The sequence below is a fragment of the Anopheles coluzzii genome, chromosome 3, assembly GCF_943734685.1.
Source record: "Anopheles coluzzii chromosome 3, AcolN3, whole genome shotgun sequence".
NCBI lineage: Eukaryota > Metazoa > Arthropoda > Insecta > Diptera > Culicidae > Anopheles > Anopheles coluzzii.
In genome coordinates, this window is record NC_064671.1 from 18,927,265 (window position 1) to 18,949,961 (window position 22,697).

Genomic DNA, 22,697 nt, shown 5'->3' on the forward strand with positions numbered 1-22,697 from the left:
GAGAAAATTGACTTATTTTGTTTTGCACACGAAAATAGTGTTTTTTCTGCTGTTTTGTTTCGAGATAGATTCTCTCGCTATGCATAAAAATAATTGATTTATCTCGCTACTTTGCAAAACCCTTGTCTTATTCGATGTTTCTTTTCTATTTCATATCGCTCCGATTGCATTATTGCAAATTAATTACATCGACTGCTGCTGTACCCCGTGTTGGTCTGGTGCCATTCGGGCGCCATCTAACGAGAAGCATTCAGTATTGTTATTTGGCCTTATCTCAATCCGGGTGCCGGCATTCCAGTGCCCCAAATGGGGCACATTGTGTGTGCCCCGGTCTGTGTACCTCCCAAATACCACCAATCCACCGAAGCAAACAAACAAATAAAATACCATTTATCTCATAGATTAGTCCCACGCCGCGGGTCCAGTCCCGGTGCATTCGCTACCACGATGCAAATTATTGTAACAAGCTGACGTAAGGCACGTGTTCGTACGAGCTTTTAATTACTTTTATCGCATTTAACTCCACTCGGTAGGTGTGTACGCGTGTGTATGGAATAATGATGAAATAATTATGTGCTTTTTATTTCATTTTTTTCGGTATTTAAGGAATTCATATTCCGCGTGGGAATTAATTCGCCAAGGAATTAATAATTAATTGCGAAGAAAATGGCACTTTGTTGCCTTCTAAATGATCCCTTACCGTTATGATCTCATGTGCATGAGGTCAAAATAATGCCATAAAAATGGTGCTAAATATAATTTCCGAATAACGATTGAAAGCTCGGAATAACAAACCACTCCTCTTCGATTGAGCTTTCACCCGGGAACGCAACTGGGAATTCCCAATCGTAAAATGGCACGAATTTATTGTGCATAGAATCTAAACATTTCATTCTACTGTCCATCTTCATCAACAACGGGCACAAAGGGCACCACCGAAAGAGGATGAAGCGAATAATCGTGCTTCTAGAATAACAAAACCAACCCGGCAAAGACGTCACTGCGCCCGTGCGAAAAAGCATCATGCGCCTCTCGTATGACGTCGAAGGATGTCGGAATCACAAAAGAACAAGCAACCGCTGAACCGCCGCCGCGTCCGTGTTTTATCTGCGAGACAACAATTATGTACGATCTCCGGCGGCCAATAATTGGTCTCCGGGTACCGCTGGTGGGCTCACAGGGTTCGGCCGGTTTGGGGAGGTTGGTTCCGTTTTGTCCCGGAGGAAAACGAAGCGTTATCAAATAGCGCCCGATTACCGCCTCTTTGGCGCATGTTGCTTATTTTATCATGAACTCATACAGAAGCGAGCGCGCGCGCCCGGCCGAGGACATATTTGCATGCTTACGTAGAGCGGCATATTAATTATGGAGCTTAGGTAAATGTTTGATGGTTAATTTATTCCAGCTGGATGTGCTGCTGGTCCAGCTCTCCGTGCAAACGGTAAGATGATACCGTAGTCGTCGTTATCGAGTGTGTGTGTGTGTGTGTGTATGTGTACGTGTGGATGAACGAAGATCGCAACTATAGCATCTGATATTCTTTAATCAGAGTCAGAATGGGAAACAGGCTATGACGCTTTTCTCGCGGATCTCGAGGGAAATTAATTATAGCTGTGTGCTTGCTCTCCACGTGGCTGTTAATCAATCAATTATGGGAAAATTGTTTCCACTATGATTAATATGCGTTACACACATTCGATGACGTTGTTGATAATGTAATGTTTTTTATGTGCTTACTAGTGTAATTTTGTATGTCCTTTGTGAATCGTTTAGTATCATCGGTGAACACTTAAATGTTTCAGTGTTATGGAAATCAAAAATTGGAACAACTTGAAAAAATTGTTATTTCCTTCTCACCTCTATGCCCATGATCAATAAAACTGGGAACAATAGGATAATAATTTAAAAAAGCTACCATATATGAATTGGTAGCTTAATAATATTCATAGTAGATGAATAAAATCTTTCGTGAATTTTTCACCGATGGTTGAATGCTTTGATACCAAAGCTAGTATAACATTAATTTTCTTTCAATTGAGGACTATTATTTGAGTAGTGCATGTCAAAATATGCGTAATAAATCATTTGAGGATTTGTTTCTGAAAGATTTCTGAAAAAAAGTTATTTAAAAATATATTATTTTATTTAACGCTACATCATCAAACTCCTTTCATGGTATATTCGAAAATAATGCTTCATTTCAATATGAAGCCATTCGATTGCATTCCTTTAACATGTTGTCAGCATCGATCATTAAACAGTTCATATTGAGCATAATAAAAAAGCTCCCTGGGCACTCTGCTTGCATCCCATGATAATTAGGAAATTCAATTCCCATAATGTGTCGAGTCATTGCATTGCTCTCATCACACCTACCTGGGAAGATCGCTTATTTTTTAAACACCCCTTAAGCTTAACATTTAACCAACAACAGGGTCCTGCAGGTGTATGGCTTGCTTCCCCCCGTGGCGTTCCAATCACGCTCCGTCAATTGCATCGCCCCGTTTAATTAAGCGAGAACGGTACATTTGCTGGAAAGGACACATCCGTGATCATCGTGGCCTAATAATCCATGAAAATCCCCGGATTTAACACGGCAAAGTGTGTCAAAGATTGATGCAATAAAATAGATGCTTATGTATCAATCCCGCCCACAGTTCTGCAAGTAGAGCGAGGAAGATGGGTATGAAAATTTGAACCGATAAACAGGGCTTCCTTTTAAGTCGACCGACCAAAAGAACTGCGTCACTCTGCGACTCGGCTGATGGTCAGTTGTAGGTGGGCAGTCTTGTAGTAGTAGGTAACCCCATTAAACCAGCGACACTCAGGGGGGGAATCACTTCGAATTGAAATGCTAAAAATACATTAAAGTTCAACGGAGACCATTGGGGAGCGGCCGTCTTGGTCAGATTCTGCTGTGTTCTTGTTGTTCTGCTTGTTTGGTGTCTGAAAGTGATACGCGTGGTATCATTGCCACAAGTTTTATGATGACACAGATTCCGTCTCCGTGGAGCAATCGCAGTGCAATGGCAGTGTTGTTGATAAGATAAACCGTTACAAGCGCCAGCAATTAAGCACGTGCCGATGATGGAACAACAAGGGCTTACGAAAATAAAGAAGGGGGCTGAGGTAATTTGACGCAATAGCAATACAATTAAAATTAAAAGGAGCTACCTGGTGATAATCGGGGAATCGGTGTGGTCGTAAAAAGATATGTTTCGAATCAAATCAAATCTTCGACAAATTGAATCCGATTTCGCAGGGTGTGCAAAACATCACATGTGTATGGAAATAGCATACATTTAGGCGCCGAACTAACCGAGAGACCCATACGAGAGTTCGATAGGTTAAAAATTAAAATCAATATTAAAATACGCTGTACATTAGTTTTCATGAAACTTCTGGATAATCGAGCTAAGTCACTAAAGTAGATTATTTATTAGATTATCACTAAATCGATAATAGAGTACGTCCTTCTGTTAAGCTGTTTAAGATGATTGTCTACCTTTTAAGTGGATCGTTGTTACAGCTTGGATCGTGAGCTGTGTGAAGTGCTATGTAACTATTGGTAACACATTGGCACGCTTTCCTATACTTATCTCTATACTTATCGGAGCTATTATCGAAGGAAATGTTATTTATAAGATAACGAACATCCTGGCTGATTGCAACTAATGCTATATCAAGTATGCTGTTGAGTTTTTTTTTATGACAGAGATTACATTTTTGACGCAGAAAGGGACGATGTGCTTTTACACAATTCTTACCTTATAATTCAACTTTGAACGTATAAAGTAACATGATCCTGTGGTGCGTTGTTGTAAAACTCAAAATTTTCGCCTGTGTGATGTGAACAAACAACTAATGCTCGTTCGCGCGTTTGTAAGTTTTATGATCGGTGGTAATTATGCTACTATTTATAGCCGATAGCCAACTTTATCGACATTCTTCCTGTCGGATTGCCCAATGTCCTGCCTAAGTCGTCTATCTTCAGCCTGCCGAACGAAGGTACGAAGAATCATCAACAACGCCCAAACAGAGAGACCGCTAGGCGTTCTTCTCTCGCTCTCTTTCCATCCCACCATTTAACCCCTTTGCCGAACGATCTCGCGCGCGATCGTGTGGCAAGTAAAGTGCGCCAACGATACTATGTTCTGCTTCTACCATTTTGACCGGTCATTCGAAGTTGATCTGCCGTGCGGATAGTATCGTGCCGTGTGTTTCGCTCCCGGTTAGCAGCCATTTTACGAGTACAAACCGTAGCAGCAGCAGCAGCAGTAATTGTCGCTGTCGAATAAAAACGAAGAGTAGATAGTAAAGCAAAAAGGTATGCACATCCTCGACTTCTTCTCTCGAACCAAACGTTATCTATCGGTGTACATTCGGTGCCCTTATCTGAGAAACACCGTTTTTTCCCCTTGTGACACAATTGGCATCACACAGGCAAGGCAGGTGGCAATTGTACCTTGCCAGTCGTAGATTGCAAACAGTGTGTGAGGGTGTACCATCATCATCGGGTGATAGTTCCAACGAACGATCGTTTTGTAGCAATTGCAACCGTTTGTTTTATATCGAACAAAATAGTGTCACTTACCTTGCGGCGGGAGGGTACCAATTAGCACTACAGCAGTGCCCTGTTTTAAAGGTAAAGCCGAAACCATTATAAAATAAGTGTGGACAGTTTGTGTGTGTGAATGTGTGTGTGTGTGTGTGTGTGTGGAAGAAGAATAGCGTGAAAGCAACGCATACTGAAGGTGATCATTAGACGTCAACTACCAATTAAAGGTCGTTGACACGTAAGATCGATCTGCTGGTGGTGGGTAGATAGGTGGAGCAAAAGGTGCTAGTGAATGTACAAAGTATTATAAAAGTATCATGCTCATGTGATAGTTGCAATAAAACTTTGATCATAAACTTTTTTTTGTTAAAGTCCATCCAGATTAGTTAAAAGCAAAAGCTAACACATACACGTGCAAGCGTGTGAGAAATGGCTACGGAAGAAAGTGTAAGGAATTGCATCAAATTAGGCGCTAAACACTCACACGCGAAAAGGATGCTCATCGTTTTAAAGGCGCCATTATTTTATTTTTCACCACGAACTTACGTACCTTTTTACACGAACGGTGTAGCATGTAGTAGTGTAGTGATACACACTCTTGTGCAGAGCAGATTTTTGAAGCTGCCAAAGTGAAAGAATGACTAAACGTTTTCTTTCCTTTTATTGATTGGTCTACCGATTTCGGTAACCGACGACCAACATTAATCATTGCGCCTTTCCTTCCTTCGCATACCGCGTGAGGTTTAAATAGAAATTCTTTCTTAATATTAATCAATAGCCGACATAACTCATTTTCAAGAATAACGGCGCACATATCTTTGCCACCCGGGGGGGATCTGTCCTACCAACAACAGAGCAAAGCAACAAAAAAAAATCCAAACAAAACGTGTTTGAAAATTAAGAAACCAAAATAAATGAGCAAGCAGAGAGATGAGAGTGAACACCCTACTTGATGCTGACAATCACCTTCCCCCCCCCCTTCCCCTTTGTGGGCAATCATTGTACACATCCCACTTGTGGACCGTCCACGCAAGCGCGCGCGCCATCGGCACTGTGCTGCGGACCACAGCGGTTCTCTGCGTTCAAGTGTCATTGGAAGTGATTTGCGGCGACGCCCGCACAGGATTCCCATTACACACTCAGACACACACACACACTAGTTTGTGTAACGAAGCTGACCGATTTATGAAATTATCGCTTCATTTGTTTCGGTGCGACCGACACCCGGCCGAGACTTAACACTTGACATCCTGTTGTACGCCGGCATGTTGTCCGGGGGTGGCAAGGAGAAGGTCGGCACGGCGCAGAGGGGTTAAGCGCTAAGTGTGTTTATTAAAAGCGATTCAACAAATTAGTTAATAGGTCATTTGAGGCCCGCACGAAAGGGTTTCAATGTGGAATGTTTGGATTTATCTTAAACGCCTTGCCTTGCTGTTGGCTGCAATGTGTAACGGTCGAATATTTAAAAATTAAACCCTTTAATACTTGTAACTTAATTGTCTTATTTTCGACTTCAAACACAACACTGCGAAACACTGTATCAATGGACCGAAATTTTCCTTTCCGTCACAACGTCACGGAGGCGTGAGTTGTTATGAAAGCTATCATTCGAGAAAATAACAATTTGATAAACAACCAAGCGGACCTGTAGGGCCGTAAACAACAATCCGTTGAATTCTCTCAGCGTGTATCCATGGCAACATCTATTAACAAACCCCGATGCACAGCATCCACCACACACTAAGTTTGCCTATTATCGCCCTAAAATTAGCCGCACATTGAAAATGCACCAAGTTGATGCACACAATACGTGCTGATTCGTGCTGAATGCCGGCGGCGTTGAGAGAAGCAATTTCCACTCCCAAAACAACGCTCCGAAGTTAAACAGCGTGCCGAGTTAGGATAATAACGCGTACAATCACAGCCGGTAAACGACGGTCGTGTGCTCTAGAATGGTGTGTGGAGCTGATCGGGGGAAGCAAACAATTTCGCACAATTGCAGTTGCTGCAAAAAGCACAGGTACCGCTCGGCCCCAAATAGATCATTGGCTTGGGCCTATTTGTCACGCACGACGATCCGATTCCGACGATCGTGTAGATTATTAGGCATTTTTGGAAGTGGGCGACATGTTCGATGAGTCTTATGATAGCGACGATGCTTCGAACGTGTCCATGCACTCCAAACACTCCCGCGAGGTCTTTGTACAAATCGAAAAGACAGGCAGAGTACGGCCAATTACGAGAGCATTTAGCTGTTGTGGATTACATGCGACACACTTCGTCCTCCTGCAACGTGGGGGGAGGTGGACATGTCTCTGATCCGGACGTTCGCGCGCGCATTTTTACAGCCTTGTGTGCATGCGGTAAAAATTAGCGACTTCTCCTCGCGCATACAAAACAATCATAATCGTGTGGACGCGGAGACGGAGCGGTGGAGTGGTACCGACCTTGTTGGCGGGTGGGTGGTGGGTGGTGTTTAAATTATTGTTCGCCGGTGTGCCGAGGTAGGGTTGACAGCTTGGGGAGTGCTCGATCAACAACAACAACACCCCGAGTAGGACGGGACGAAGAAGCATTTTGATGATCGGTAGCGTCTAAGGTTCTTCCTCTGGGGGCCGCGTTGAATGATCTAACCCTATAAAACATGAGTGCTGGCGTGCTCTGGTACGGAAGATGCACGGGTTTCCCAATTTAAAACGTATTCCGCCCGCCGAATGGACGCTTCCGTTCTCGCTTCCAACGGATGCCATCTGTGCTGATGGCTGATTAAGCTCGCGGTTGTGTTGAAGATGCGTGAGCTGCTCCACCTCCCATTAGCCGAAGGGGGGAGGTTCATTGCGCTCGGGAAGCTCGCACTAATCCAGCGTGTAGGAAGCTGGATCTATCTCCCGATCTGTTCTCACTTTTAAGCGCAATAATCGTAGGCTGGTCGTTAGATCATGGTCTATTACTCTATGTGTGTGTGTGTGTGTGCTTTGGGTTGCGTGGCGTGATTCGTTAAGATGTTTTGACTTATTTTGAAGCCCGGCCAACGGCTTCAAACACGCAAAAGGGTCAAATAGAGGTAGCGTTCTTTCTTGCTCGAATGAAGATACAGCAAAAGCAAAACAACGCGATCGCGATTTGTGATTCATCACGCAGGTGTGTGTGTGTGATTTAGACGGATGCGAATGGTGGTGTGGTTTTTTTTCTGCTATCACTCGCTCTCCAGTTTTCGTTCACACTTTGAGGTTTCGTGGTTTGTGGGTTAATAGTCGCCCAATGATTACTCATTGGAAAATTTTCGTTGCAATCGTTCGCTGGAACGGCGGTGACTTTTGGTGGAGTAAATGATCAACGTTTAATTGTTTTACTGCTGCTGGGTGAAGTGAAGGAAAATACCAACCCCCTGTGGAGGCTGAAGGTGAATAATTCAAGTTGATAATTTGTAAATGTTAATCGTTTGTTTTGCTTTGTCAGGAAATATGACAAATATCGCTGAGTTTGGCTTCCAGAAGGTGTCGTTGGTTGTGGATGGCATGTGTTGAATCTAATTACCAAATTATTATTATTTTTTTAGTATAAAAGACTTTGTTTCATCGATTTTTGTCGAATAAAATTGTTGATTTACACATAAGTTCATACAAAAAACACGCACAAGAGCAGTGTGATTTTTTTTAAATAAATATCCTTTGTAAAAATGATAAATTCCTTGTTTTATGCATTAAAATAGCTGGGCATTAATTTGCTGACTGTTTATCGGTTGTGAACAAAGCAGTATGTGCAATATTGGGCATCATCATACCTTTTAGTAATCACAACTGTTTGTCCACCCCAACGAGAATCAACAGAGACTCAAGCATCTCAACGCGATGCTAGACAAGCTTTATTGCACCTAATAACGTCCAATTGCGCACATGTGGAATCAACGCAATTCTCCTTAGAAGTAAAGAAAAAACCCACTCCCACCGCATCCCCCCCCCACCATCATCACTCTAGGAATGTTGTTTAACATCCTATTGAATCATATCACGATCGCAAGAAACGACAATGATAATCACGATCTACCAACGGTCAAATTGATTGTTGCAATCGCAAAATGGTTCCTTTATCCCCGATCGACACGTATCACTGGCTAATGGCTGGAAGCTGCTAGCAACCAACCGCCAAACTACAATTTAATTGCAGAGTGGGCAAATAAATCCAAACAAAGTACCGCAGATTGTTGATAATTGTCACTGAGCATTTGTTTGCACGTGTGGCACACTGGAGACACTGGTCTTTAGGCAAGCGGATTTACGTTTTATTGGGCATGTCTTAACGAGCGACTGTTGTCTTTGCTGTTTGGTTAGCCGGTATTAAGGACGCGGCACTCCTAGGTCGAGTGAAGTCACCGATTCAGGGTCTAATTACGTCTAGTTTTATGCGTAATCTTTCTGGTTTTTAGTCGTTCATCTTCCTGAAAGGACTGAAAGCTTGTGTCATTGTCGTTTCATTCCAGGAAAATAAAGCCCAACCAGCTATAATTGTAGTGCGTCATGTAATGTTTCTTGTTCGGCGATAACACGCTTCTAATGCAAATTATCTCCACCGGTAACTGATACAGCATCATTCCCACATTCCACAAAACAACCACAAGAAATTTGACTCCTCAGTGGTTTTCCAGCGCATCGTGAACCCTTCCAGTTACACAATTTGTGCGCAACTAGAACACAACAAACCAACCACAATTACTTTTTCATGTATTCCAGCTCGCGGTAGGCACGCGACTGTAGACAAACTGTGAAGGCCAGTCGGCTAAAGCCGCGTTCGTCACTTGACGCGCGATGAATCTTTCGTTTGCTTCGCGAGTAAAACGCCCCGCTCTGGAGCGAAATGGAGGAAATAGAATTGTGCTACACATTTGGCTTTGTTTTCCGTTACTGTACCGATCCGGTCGATGGTGGGGGCCACCACGTGGTGCACCACCTCTTCCCTCCTCCTCCCCCTGTTGACTTATCGTTTGTTTGTTCCGTGGGCAAATACACACCTGTAGCGGCTTTTGTAAAGTTGTTGTATGTAGTGCTGCTGCTGCTGCTGGTTGTTTACTGATTTTAATTAATTACGTACCCTAGCCCCACCCGGCACGAATGCAATAAACTACAAAATAGGATGCAATGAGGATCATTTAGCAAAACGGGGGCGAGGGCGAGCTCTGTACGGGAATTGACTGCTCTCTTTGGAGAAGGCTTTTAACAAGCAACGCTTAAATAACAATTGACACGACGATGCACTGATTCAGCAAATCCCACCGCGTGGGGGCAATTTAAATGGCAAAGATAACGGCGACTTGCATGAGGCGCAAAACGCAACGGTGCGGTGCTTGCGTGTGAGATAGCGATCTGGGGATGTGGAATTTGCGCATACTTGTGCAAATATTTGTGTGCTGGTTTAATTGTATTTTAATTTTTAATCATCTCACCAAGGACACGTCTCTAAAATGTTCCATGCATTTTTTTCGTTATGATTCAATCGAAACAATCTTAATTGGTAGGACAAAAAGTTATGAGTTTTTCTTCTTTTAAACATACCCACTTCTTAGTGATTCGGATTGCATGCAACACCCTGTGGCGTTTGTTACCGAGAATGTTTGCCTCGATCGTCGTATTTATGAGTACACTGTAGCTTTTTTCAATTGACTCTCTTCTCATCTAAAACCGCTGCGCTTCTCAGGGCTCCACACCCGCAAAAGGTCAATCACCGTGATCAAGTATGTAATTCATCTCCGTGCTGCATCTTGGTTGCATGGCACGATGCAATTTGCACCGGGAATGACATTCAAATTCACAGTCATTCAGTCGGGCGTGAGTGTACAAGTGGCTGTTCTTGCTACTGCTGCTGCAATTAGCCTACCATTTATCAAATCACGCTCAGCTGATGGTAAGTGTGGCTGGGCCTATGGCCACAAACGCCGCGCGCAAATGCTTCCGGATTGGATCGGCTTACAGATACGCTCAGGCACACTATCGACGTGCAATTAAATAATCGCCACCGTAGCTGTGCATCGGTGACAATGCAACGTTTGCCACCTTTATTTTCCGTTCGCCCCTTTTCATTTCGGTACAAAATTGTGTTAGAAGCACTCGGCCAACGATTGGCGACAATTGACGCACTTTATTGAAACATTAATCATTGCACGATAAACATCAGTGCAAGACCTTCGGTACGGCTCTCGGCTGATAGGGTCCGGTTTGCCTGTCCATCAATCATGGTTAAAGTGGTGGTCTCGTATATGCTTTTTGGTGTTGTTAGGCCCTTTTTCTGCTGTCCCACCAATAGATTTGTTATCTTAAATTGTACATGTGTTGTTACTCGCTGGGAAAGATGGACAGTGAATTAGGCTTCCTATTTGAGGCATCAATTCTAATGGCAAAAACTAGGATAAATAGATAACTAGAAAAATTGATCGCTAACCGTCACCTTCAGTACATATATGTATCGAGGTGTCACCTTCATTATTTGCTTTAGTAAAAGTAACTACTAAGGTAAGTGTATCTGCATCTCCGTTTGTGAGATGCAATTGCGGCACTTTCCAACTTGGTAATCGTGCGGTTGCTCCTCCCGATACGTGTGCATCGTCAATTATCATTCCAAATGCATCTCACTGACCTAGTCAAGCTGGCAGTGGGTGGCAATGACCACCATCATCGGCCCCCTTGCTTCAAGGATACGGCATTGGTTTGCTTTCATGGTATCTTCGCTATTGCCTTTCCTGCAACAAGTGCATCCACACTGTACCTTGAGCGTCTTGCATGCTGTTTAAGTGACAGTGTAAAATGCTAATGAACGTAAGGAGGTTAACATCCGTTGGTGGAGTTTACATTGCATGTAAACCACGCGTTTAGACTGAAGGTAAAAATGTTCATTTACAATTTATTGAAGGATGTGGCAATCATATTGAACCAATTGTCTGATTTAGATTTGTATCTTGTTACTTACACGATTAAAACCATGTTTCTAGTTAGATTTATCATATTTATCGTTGTGTAATGTGTAATGATAATAATTTGAATAAATCCTACAATACGTAGCCGTTTACTGATTTAAACAAATGTATTACGTTTTCAAAAGTTTTTTTTTAATTATACTATCGTTATGATATATTTTTGTAATAAACAGCCTAGACTATTTTCCAAAATATGCTTTACAAAATGGGGTTGAATCGTAAAAAAGTAGCCATTCATAACATTTATTATCAATCAACCAATCAATCATTCGTGGAATCATAGCCTAACTTGTAGCAAATTGTTCTCTTTGAAACACGTTACCTTTCACTTTATAGCATGTTGTGTTACGCGTTATTGACGTTACACTTGCTAGCGATTTTGTACGCATTACCCGTGTGTACAATATTGCTTGCCACTTGCAACTGACTCATGTAATCTCCACATGTTAAGGTCCATTTAGAGATCGCATCAAGAAGAATATTATTTTTCGATGTTTTAAAATATTTGTTCAGCTAACGGTACGATAGCTGCTATAAGTATTGTGCGTAATTTTCGTGTGAATAGTTGAGGATTACAATTTTCTTTATTTTGCTAAATAGTACGCCAGATTACTACACCAATGAAATATAGTAACAAAATCAAATTTTCACATATAGTCTAACTCGATCTCTAAATGTATCTTTATACTCTCTATACTAATTCCCAATCACCAGGTTAGCGGTCGGCTCTCACCCCATACAAAGGTTTTGTTACATTTTTGGAACCAAAGTTTTTAATAGTTTTTAAATAGTTTTGTAGAAATTACATCCCACTGTTAAGACAATTCGATTTCACTTTCATTTTTAGCCGTAGGATATTTGGAATTCATCGAAACTTAACAATTTACGGATATTGTACGTTGTAGTTACGGAACCCACAGTTGTAATTTTTGTTTTGGTTGTAACAGTTGTTGTAATGCAATGAGTATTCATCCCAGGAATTCTACGGTCGTGCCGTGGAAAAACACACATTGAAACGGCAGGGAACGATGAACTCGCGATGATGTCACGCGCAATGCATGATTGGGTCTTTATTTTGCCGGCACGGTTGCGGTTGCGACATTCACTTTCTTCCTTTTCTCATTTTATTTACTTCTGCGTTAGTGGTAGGATTAATCTGTAACGACGTTGCTGCTGCGGTGTAATATGCAAATTCAGTGTACGATCGACGTTTACCTCGTGCTCTGGTACAATTAAATGTGTCCTCCGTCGTGGACCCGTGTCGGATGCGTTTTGCACAGCCGGTTGTTCATTTCAGTATGTGCATGTATTATGTATATGAATGTGTGCACGATATAAAGCACAATGTTGATCTCATCGGTTATCGCCTTTGCCAGTAATCCAAATATGCATGTTATGAACAAACAAATAATGAATAAAATGAACTTTTGTAATGCAATTCTGTTTTTTTTTCTTTTTTTGTAAGCTTTGTCTAATATAACGTGTAAAAATTTACTGTTTTTAAAAATTCTTTCAATATCATGTTATTTTTCATTCATTTTTTATTTATTTTTCGTTGAAATGAAAATAAACACTTCTGAATAAATCATTTTCCTTTCATTTTTTGCTACGGATATGAACCAGAAAGTATTTAAAAAAACACTTTCAACTAAAAGATACTCTATAACCAATACAACAGAACACCCTGTAAATTTTCTTGACGATGCAACTGTATGCAGTTATTTGCATTCACATCACGATGACACACGCCATCTGAAATTACGAAAAAAACCGCCAAAACATTCTAACGCATCTTGTCAAAACAAATGTGATGCATCTTTTGTTTGTATGCGTCGCTGTTTGTGTCCCTAGCGGTGTACTGCTTTCGTTGTAAAGCTGAACCTCATGTGTATCAATCAACCATAGCCGGCAATTGTTGTGTTTTAAATAACATGCTCACTTCTCTTTGTCTGGTGCGAAAGGTTTTGTTAGTGTGTTTGTGTGATGATGTGATGCAATTGATGTTTTGGCAACTAAATGAAAATAAAATAAAAGCAAAGAAACAATTGTTTAGCTAAGCGTTTGTATGTCATGGTCGATGACGAAGTATAGTTATGTACGATACGGTAACATATATTGATGAGGCGTGTGAGTAGTACAACAATTTCGGCTTGTCTTACGCATGTGCTGTCGAAATGGTTCTTATGCGACGGTGTCGTCGGATTTATGAACATACATTCACACACAATAACGCAGTCGTATGTGTAGGAGACATCATATTTTATTAGTGTGCGTGGCTTCTTGAGATGGAACGCCAATATTTCTCTTCGTTATGATGATTAGATCTCGCTGTATGCGTGTATTTGATTAGACAAGTGATTTTTCTCCTCTGCTGGAACCTCTCTCTCCCTGGAAAAAGAATCTGTCAGAGAGAAAAGAGAGATAATTTTTCGGAAAACGGAAGGAAACATCCTAAACCATTCTAGTGGCGGCAATCACGTTCTGGATTAGACTATTTCCATCCGTGCTTTCTGATGGCGTTAGCCTTGAATAAGATCAGCGTTCAGAAGGATGATGCCAAAGTTGTGCAGCAGAAATGCTACATCTATTGATATAAATTCTTGTGAGTTGGTTTAACAACTCCAAATATTGCATTGGGTCATTTTAATAATTTGTAGGATATTGAATAAAATGAGATTGGAAAAACAAATTGATGGAATTGGTGACCAACTGAATCTTTCGATTTGCACTCCGATTCGATTTGCAAGAGTGATTCTTGTAGCAAACCGTCAACTTGCTGGTTGAGTTGATCTCCAACTCCAACGATGGTTCGTTGAAAATTAAACAGTTTGTTCAATGCAAGGAATCGTGGCTGTGGAGATTTTTTCCATGATTTTTTAGACCGTGTTTATGTGCGATCAGAGTGCCTTACTCCAGGAGTGTGCTCTCGGTGTCTTTCCTGTGCAGCGGAAATGTTTTGGCACTCATACATACCCACATATTAGCCATTGCCGTATGTAGTCGGCGACGTAACTGCACCCATCGCACGGTTCTACAGAGTACAGCCGGATATGTAGGAACTGTAGGGAAACATGTTTTACCATCATAAGTGTGCACGAACACTTCATCGGAGGCTGTTCCACCATTCGCTTTATTTAGTTGTTGTGTTTTCGCTGTCTGCGTGTAGTCGGTGCATGGAAGAGCGGAGGGTTTTTTCTCTTCAGGAGACTGTCACTCTCTCTCTCTCTTCAATTCAACCAGAGAGAAAAGAGAGATAATAAATCAGAAAAATTTGATGAAAGAACTCAAGCCTTTCATGTTCCTTCTTCCATAACGTTATGCATTCGACTATCTCCTGCCATGCGTTCTGATCGCGTTAGAAATGACTAGGATCAGCATCCACATGGGTGATGCCGTAGTTACGTAGCAGGAATATAGTTTTCATTATTATAAATGCTTGTGCGTCGGTTTAACAACTCGAAGCGCTATGCTAAACCACCAAACTGTGTTCGTGATCGATGCATTTTGCTTTATTATGATCGTGTTCATACAGAAAGCATACTGTTTTTTTTAATTACTGGGCCCTTTATCTGTGGCTATCCGTAGAGTCATTCTATTTTTGGATCGTGCAGTGTACAAACAAATACGCCGCAATATGTTATTTGAAACTAACCTAATTGAAACTTTTTTAATTACTTCTTACTAATTACATCCAATTTGGGCGCCATATTTCCACTGTGACTGTGTTCTGCAATCTTTATGTGTTTGAATTGAAAAAGGATTGAAAAATAAACGTCAGAAAAAACGAATTGATGGGATTGAGCATCACTTTAACCTCTGAAATTGCCACCCGGTCCCTCTTTGTAGCAGTTCGTATGCATACTGGTTAAAGTGATGCCCAGTTCCAACAACGACCCGTTGACAATGGTGTAGCTTGCTGAATACAAGGGTTCGATGAATAAGGAATTTGCATTTGAATTCTCACAGTCTTAATATTATAATTAGAATACCGATCGTACCGATATTCAGAAAAAAGATCACGATCAGTGAGGCAGGAAGTATAAGAACCGATCTGAACCGTGCAAGAAACTAAGTTATTGAGTTGTTTAAGGTCTGTATTTCGATACATTAAAGAAAGTTGACTTGACGTGAAAAATAAATAGATGGAATTAGAAACTGATGATACCGATTAGATTTGCCACCAAATCGATCTTGTGACAGATCGCTTGCAAATTGGTTACACCAATTTCCAACTCCAACTATGGTAGGATGACAATTGTATAGTTTGTGTACTGGCTTGTGTTTTACGATCGCGTACTAATACTATTGCAAATATGATATAAATATGAAAGGTTATAATCCAGACAGGTTCATCTTTAAAAAGTTCTCGATTGGTGTGAGTTCAATTGGGTTTGCCTAGGCATCGGATCCGAGCCTGTTCTAAATTTAGAAACTCTGCTCTTCTCTAAACTTCTCTCTCTTGGAAAAGATTTTTTGAAGGAGAGGAAAACAAATCGATAGAATTGGGGGATGGCTTTACCCGGGACTCACCACCACACAGCTCTTTTGGCAGATCGCAAACTTGCTGGTTAAGCCACTCTCCAACTCCAAAGCAGGCGCGTTAACTGTTAATACAGTGAATACTATATGCAGCTATGCACCCGAAATGCATCTGCCGAGATATGGTTTGATTTACATATGGTATGGTATTGGCGTGTGTTACGCAGGTTAACTGGAAAACATTTTTCGTACCTATTGCTCAAGATTGGAGAAAACATTACGATTGGTGAGGTGTGCCATAGTAAGATTCTATCCACCAACCTGCAGGGCAGCAGATGCCTCTTCTATCCAACTACGACACTCCTCACACGAACAACACTCCTGCGAACATCCATCTTAAGCCGAGTGTCGCTTTGTTTTGTTTAACTTTTCCATGTTAAACCAATTCTGGCCAATTCCAATTCCAATTCCAATTCTGGCATTGAAGTTACAAGTTAAGGTAAACGTAAAACAAGAATTCGTCCCTAGATTACACTTTATTTCAATAAATCCAGCATTATCTTATTCTTGTAACAAGATCGTGTCGATAGTTTGGATCATGCTGGAGACAGCACAGCAGGCCGTATGTGTTACGTTGTTTCGCAACTGTTCGTACGGGGTGGAGGTCGTGTAGAAAGGAGTCGAATAGAGTGTCACTATTTCGAACAACTATGGTGCTGGGTGTGTTTGGTTATTGCCTTTTAATAAATTACTAAAATGGATCTAACCGACTGTGGATGGCTTTTCTTCTTAGTGTGTTTAGCTTGTAGGAAAAGCGTTACTCGTGTATGAAATGCTGCATGCAACCTCGAACGGCGTTACGCAATTTACACAAAACTGTGTTTTTTTCGTTCTCTGTACACAGTACTTTCTTCTCACGTCCGTCCTTCTTATGCGGTTCATTATTTTGAACATATAGCAGATTCAAAATAGATGGAGTTGGCGGTGTCCTTCTTAAGTGGTTCATTATTTTTAACATATAGCAGATACAAAATAGATGGAATTGGCTTGCTGAAAGTATTCAGGTTCTGAACGACAAATAACGCATCTTTCGATAAGTTTGATATTATTTTATAGCAAGCTTATTCTAATTTTCTGCTTACTTGTACTTCTTTCATACACGTTTCGCAAGCGTATTCTATCTGCTTGCTTCTTATTCATTACAACCCAACCAGGACATCATTGCAACCCTAAAGGACCAGCGAACGGCTCTTTCTTTGATTGTGGCGTATAATTTCTGCCTCTAAAATTAGAAAAAGAAGGAAATAAGATTGACAAAATCAATGAAAACATCCTACAACGGGCGATACAAAAAGAACACCATACTCAGCGGGTGTTATTTCTCTCGAACTGTTTTCGTCGATATTGTCCTTTCCATGGTTGAATGACACCTCCTGGGTGAAAAATCCAGTTTACCGAGCAACAGGTTTCGGGCACCGATGTGCATGCCATAAAAGTAAAAACTCGGTCATATGGTCTGAACTGAAACCGGTCGCAAATAAATGAAACAAATATCAAAAGTTATGAATAAACACCGTCAACATACCAGGAATGCAACGAGCAGCAAAACCGTTTCGCAATTCCACCACAAACGCGCCCTGGTTTCTGCAACGGTGCGTTGCCCGATGTTGTTCCAGTTCGCGTAGGCCCACGGATGTGGGTTAGTGGGTAGAATGCACAAGTTCAAGGTTGATGCCATTCGGTGGTTCGGTTCGGTGGTGTCACGTTCTGATTTCTCATCATCTCTTGGGAACACATCGAAGCGCAAGGGAGGAGATGGACGCGTGGAGATTTCCACGTCCATTTTGTGCGCCTTTCGCTTCTGCGTTAGTGATGCGGCTAATCTGTAACGGCGTGAATGCAGCGATGGGATATGCAAATTACGGCGACACTTACTTCGTGCGCTGCTGCAATCAATTGTACACCCTCGTGGAGCCGGGCCGGGTGCGTCTACTTCCGCCGGCTTCTTAATAGACACTGTGCATTTTGCGTGTGCAAAGGTGTGCCGTAGGCCTCCACACTGTGTAGCAAACAAAACAAAGCGACACACTGGTTCTAAGAACTGAACTAAAATGAGTATGTGCTTTTCCTGTTCGGTTCTAATTATTGTTCTGCTTAGCATCGTGTATTGGAATGGCAAGGCAATTTCGTTAAAATACTGTCAATATTGTTGTGTTCTTATTATTAAAGATTCTTATTAATTGCATATTCGATAAATTACACCATGTACGCACTTTTTTTTGCATTCTAATTTGTGCGCGTGCGTTGATGGTTGCATACAGCTTCTTCTTCTACTTTTGGCTCAACAACCGTTGTCGGTCAAGACCTGCCTTGTAACACTACTACTTGTGGGCTTGGCTTTCAGTGACTTATTAATACCCCCCATAGCATGATAGTCAGTCCTACAGCACGGTCCATTTGGGGCTTGAACCCATGACGGACATGTTGTTAAATCGTTCGAGTTGACGACTGTACCACGAGACTGGCAAATTTTACGCTACACACACATCAAACAGTGGCGATGAAAGCTGTGTGAGTGTATCATTGCACGTTAGTGCGGTGTTTAGCCAGGCATTAGCGATACGAGCCTGTTCTAATTTTAGAAACTCAAATTTCGGAGAACGCAGCTTTCCATTTGCCATCGATCTACACACGATCATTTCGAAGCCTGATGATGATGATAATGATAGTGCAGTCTTACCCCTATTTGCCCTGATGATGTCCTTTGTGTGTTGGTAGTTGAATATTTTCGAAAAGATTTTTTTGGAGAAGAGGAAAACAAATCGATGGAATTGGTGGACGGCATTACTCGGAACTTACCACCAGACAGCTGTTGTGGCAGATCGTAATCATGCTAGTTAAGCCGTTCTCCAACTCCAAAGCAGGAGCGTTATCTGTTGTACAGGTAGTTTTTGATATAGCGCATCTATGTGCACCCGAAATGCACATCTCGAGAGACATGTTTGGATTTACATACGGTTTGATGTTGGCGTGTGTTACGCAGGTTAACTGGAAAACCAAATTTCGTAACTATTGCTCAAGATTGGATAAAATATTACGAACGATGAGGTGTGCCTTAATGAGATTCTATCCACCAACCTGCAGGGCGGCAGATGCATCATCTATCCGATTAAGGCATTCCTCACACGAACGACGGACCTGTGAACTTGCGTCTTTAACCGCTGTGTCGCTTTGTTTTGTTTAATTTTTCTATCAGAATCAACGCAGTTCGACACGATGGGATACAGCCTAGGAACGGAGGAGCTTTCCAGCAAGTCGAGCGGACTGTGGCGTGCGCTGCTGGCCGAGTTTGTAGGTACGTGTGTGACCTGTCCCCGGAAATAGCTTCTGCAAAATCGCTTACCCGACAGCGCAATGATCGTGTGCCCTTTCTTTACAGGTATTTTCATTCTGAATTTCTTCGCTTGCGCCGCCTGTACGCATGCGAATGGAGATAAAACGCTGATCTCGCTGGCATTCGGGCTGAGCGTGTTCATGGTGGTGATGGTAAGTAGCGCCAATATTGCTGTTTTTTGTTTATTTGCTCGGTCTGGAATGGTCCGGTTGGATGGATTGTGTGGATTGTTGTGAAAGACGTACAACACTCACCGCATAAAGACCGACTTGATCGATCGCATCGGAACAGTTCCCTGCTGAATGGTAGAATTAAGATACCCGCCTTCCTTCCCAACCAAAGAACGGGCAAACTCACGTGACGCACTTTAAGAATGTTGCTGCTTTTGCGTCATTCCGATCCATTCTTGGTAGAATGAAGTATGATCAAAATTAGCATAAACCCCAAGCTTTTGGGAGAATACGATGATCAAGGTTTTACGTCAATTGAGCCAATGCGGAATGTTGTCAATCAAAATTCGATACCAACCCATAAACTTGATAACGCCGTAACGCTGAATTTCGAACCAAATGTATTAGCCTGAACAGCTCACAGTTGCCTTCTTACTCCACACATTCCTGCAACGAGAAGAATAATTTACATTTTCCCACCCCTTCCTCCAACCCAACCCCACCCAACGTGCAGTCGATCGGACACATCAGCGGTGGTCACATCAATCCCGCCGTGACGGCTGGAATGTTGGCCGCGGGCAAGGTTAGCCTGATCCGTGCGCTAATGTACGTTGCGGCCCAGTGTGCCGGTGCCGTTGCGGCCACCACCGCCCTCGATGTGCTGATTCCGAAAAGCTTCCAGAACGGGCTCGGCAACACCGGGCTGAAGGAGGGCGTCACCGATATGCAGGGACTCGGATTCGAGTTCTTCCTCGGTTTCGTGCTGGTGCTGTGCGTGTTTGGCGTCTGTGACGAGAACAAACCGGACTCGCGCTTTGTGGCACCGCTAGCCATCGGGCTAACGGTTACGCTCGGCCATCTGGGCGTGGTGGAGTACACTGGGTCAAGCATGAACCCGGCCCGTTCCTTCGGCACCGCATTCGTTACGGACAGCTGGGCCCATCACTGGGTAAGTCTGGCTGGGAATCGGTTGGGAGATGATAAATGACTTTAAATATTGTGACCGTTCTTGATGTCAAACTTGATGTCAAACACACAGATCTACTGGGCTGGACCGATCCTGGGCGGTGTGACGGCGGCTCTGCTCTACTGTCAACTGTTCAAGGCACCGACCGCCAGCGATGCTTCCGAGCGCTACCGTACCAGCGCGGACGATAAGGAGGTAATGTTGAACCTAATGAAACATGCCGCACTGGAGGAATCGGTTATTACGACGTGAAATCCAGTACGGAAGACCCCCAAACCGATCATCATCTCACAATCACGATCTCATCTCATCCGCACCGCAACTTCACATCCGCATTTTAATGTGTTTTATCCCCTTTACAGGAGATTTATTTGTTATGTTTTATTGTGTTATCATTGTTATCGTTTTTTTATGAATTAAAGCAACCGTTTACACGGTTGGTTTCGTCTGTCATTTATAGCTGGCTTGACTGTGTTTTCATCACCACTCACATCCACTTCACACCATCGTTCGCCACGCTCAGTCGAGCATGGCGTTGATCACGATCATCATCATCACTCCCCCGTCTAGTTAGCCAACGGTTGTCTTAATGTTTCACTCTCGTTTTTCCCTGCTCCGTTTTGTTCTAGATGCGTCGACTGGACGGCAAGCATGATATGGCGTAAATGATCGTCCCCCTCGCACCCCGAGGAGGGCTGAATTGAACCCCCTTTACTCTGTGTGTCCCGTCGAATGTTGTGGTACCGTTGTGGTGTGTTATGTTTTCTGTGTTGCCGTTTTACTAATTGTGACCTCATCCTTGTCCACGTGGAGTTTAGTTTTCCTCTTTTTCTCAGTCCGAGCAACGGATGGACGAAAAGACGTGTCCGGTTTAAGTTTAAGCTGTGTTACAGGTGTCGCTTGAAAACACAAATCATCTTCATCTGTAGCTGGGTCGCTTGGTATATCGTGAGATATGCGAAGAAGGTGTATCCAGATGCATTAACTATAATAAACTTATAGAATTATTAATAGTTACTAAAATGAAGCTGTTGCAGCGTTGTGGCTTTATTGCTATACATCCGAAAGTATTTCCTAGGATGTCCACCCACTCCACGTTTCCGGCGAAAGAAGCGTAAGGTCCTAGACGTTTCCCTTTTTGCATCATCCACTGTTTTTCCCCTCATGTAGGATGCATATAGGAATTCCACTAAATTCCACCTTTCCTGATGATCGTTCTTGTTGGACATCTAGTATTGCAGAATTTGGTGCAGCGTTCCTGGGATGCTGTTGTCCGTTTTCGTCTAGCAGGTTGATCCGCCTGTCCAGACTATATCTTCCCACGAAAAAGGCTGAGAAGAGAAAACGGGCTTCGTTGTCTTCGAATAGGTTATTGGTGCGATTTGGATGCAGTGATGGAATGCTCAATATTTCGGGTGATCGCATAGAAGAGAGGACTCGCTTGATGGTTTTCCTGGCGGCGACTTCCAGGCCAGCTTCCACGCGCTAGGAAACACCCACAAATAAGTAGTCTCTTTTTGGAGATACCGCTTCCATTGAGTTCACTTAATCCTGTGTTACGTTTTGTCCACTGCTCCTTCACCGAATGAGAATGCTCTGTACTGAATGTTCAATGAAACAACTGGTAAATGTAATAGAAATCATAATATTTACAATTTCATTGAAGTAAACATTTCAACCAACCTTAGGCAATGGTCCAACCTTGGCATCGAAACAGAGCCTTCAATTCATTTAACTTAAATTGTAATATTAACACTTGAATTAGATATTTTCCACCTTAAACCTTTATTAAATTATTTAATCCATCACCAGAGTGTACTATCTTCACTGAAAATAAGTCGTTGCTGTTGAAATTCTGTGATTTTTCGATGGTTTTATTTAACCGTGTATCGTGCAAGCAGTGTCAATCGTACCCCGTTTCACACTACACAGCTGCTTGACATTTCCAATGTAAACAAAACATTGAAATCGTAAACCAGTGGAATGCGGTTGATGCTGATAATTTTGTTTATTTAACGCTTGTATGGTGCTTCTGCTGAGCATGTTGTGTGTTTTGTTGCATTTTCAAATAAATATTACATTGCTTGCTCTTGGCGGCACGCGTTACGATCAGCACTGGAAGCAGAAAGTGTCCTAGGAAGCTTGTAAAGTAGCCAGCAACGGAG

At 42.4% G+C, this 22,697-nt stretch overlaps 1 protein-coding gene across 3 annotated transcripts; it reads left to right on the forward strand.

Annotated features, from left to right (window-relative positions):
* The first annotated feature begins 4,089 nt into the window (after positions 1-4,089).
* On the forward strand, positions 4,090-21,559 carry LOC120955759 (aquaporin FA-CHIP). 3 transcript variants are annotated; one of them, XM_040376888.2, is made up of 6 exons: positions 4,458-4,645; positions 19,258-19,356; positions 19,441-19,547; positions 20,080-20,514; positions 20,605-20,727; positions 21,162-21,559. In XM_040376888.2, exons 2-6 carry the CDS (start codon positions 19,278-19,280, stop codon positions 21,195-21,197), a joined length of 780 nt encoding a protein of 259 aa, XP_040232822.1. In that variant the 5' UTR covers positions 4,458-4,645; positions 19,258-19,277; the 3' UTR covers positions 21,198-21,559. The 3 variants fall into 3 exon arrangements, with proteins under 3 accessions (XP_049466449.1, XP_040232817.1, XP_040232822.1); XM_049610492.1 differs by lacking the exons at positions 4,458-4,645; positions 21,162-21,559 and adding an exon at positions 4,090-4,327 and having other exon boundaries at positions 20,605-20,991; XM_040376883.2 differs by lacking the exon at positions 21,162-21,559 and having other exon boundaries at positions 4,456-4,645; positions 20,605-20,991.
* Positions 21,560-22,697: the final 1,138 nt, after the last annotated feature.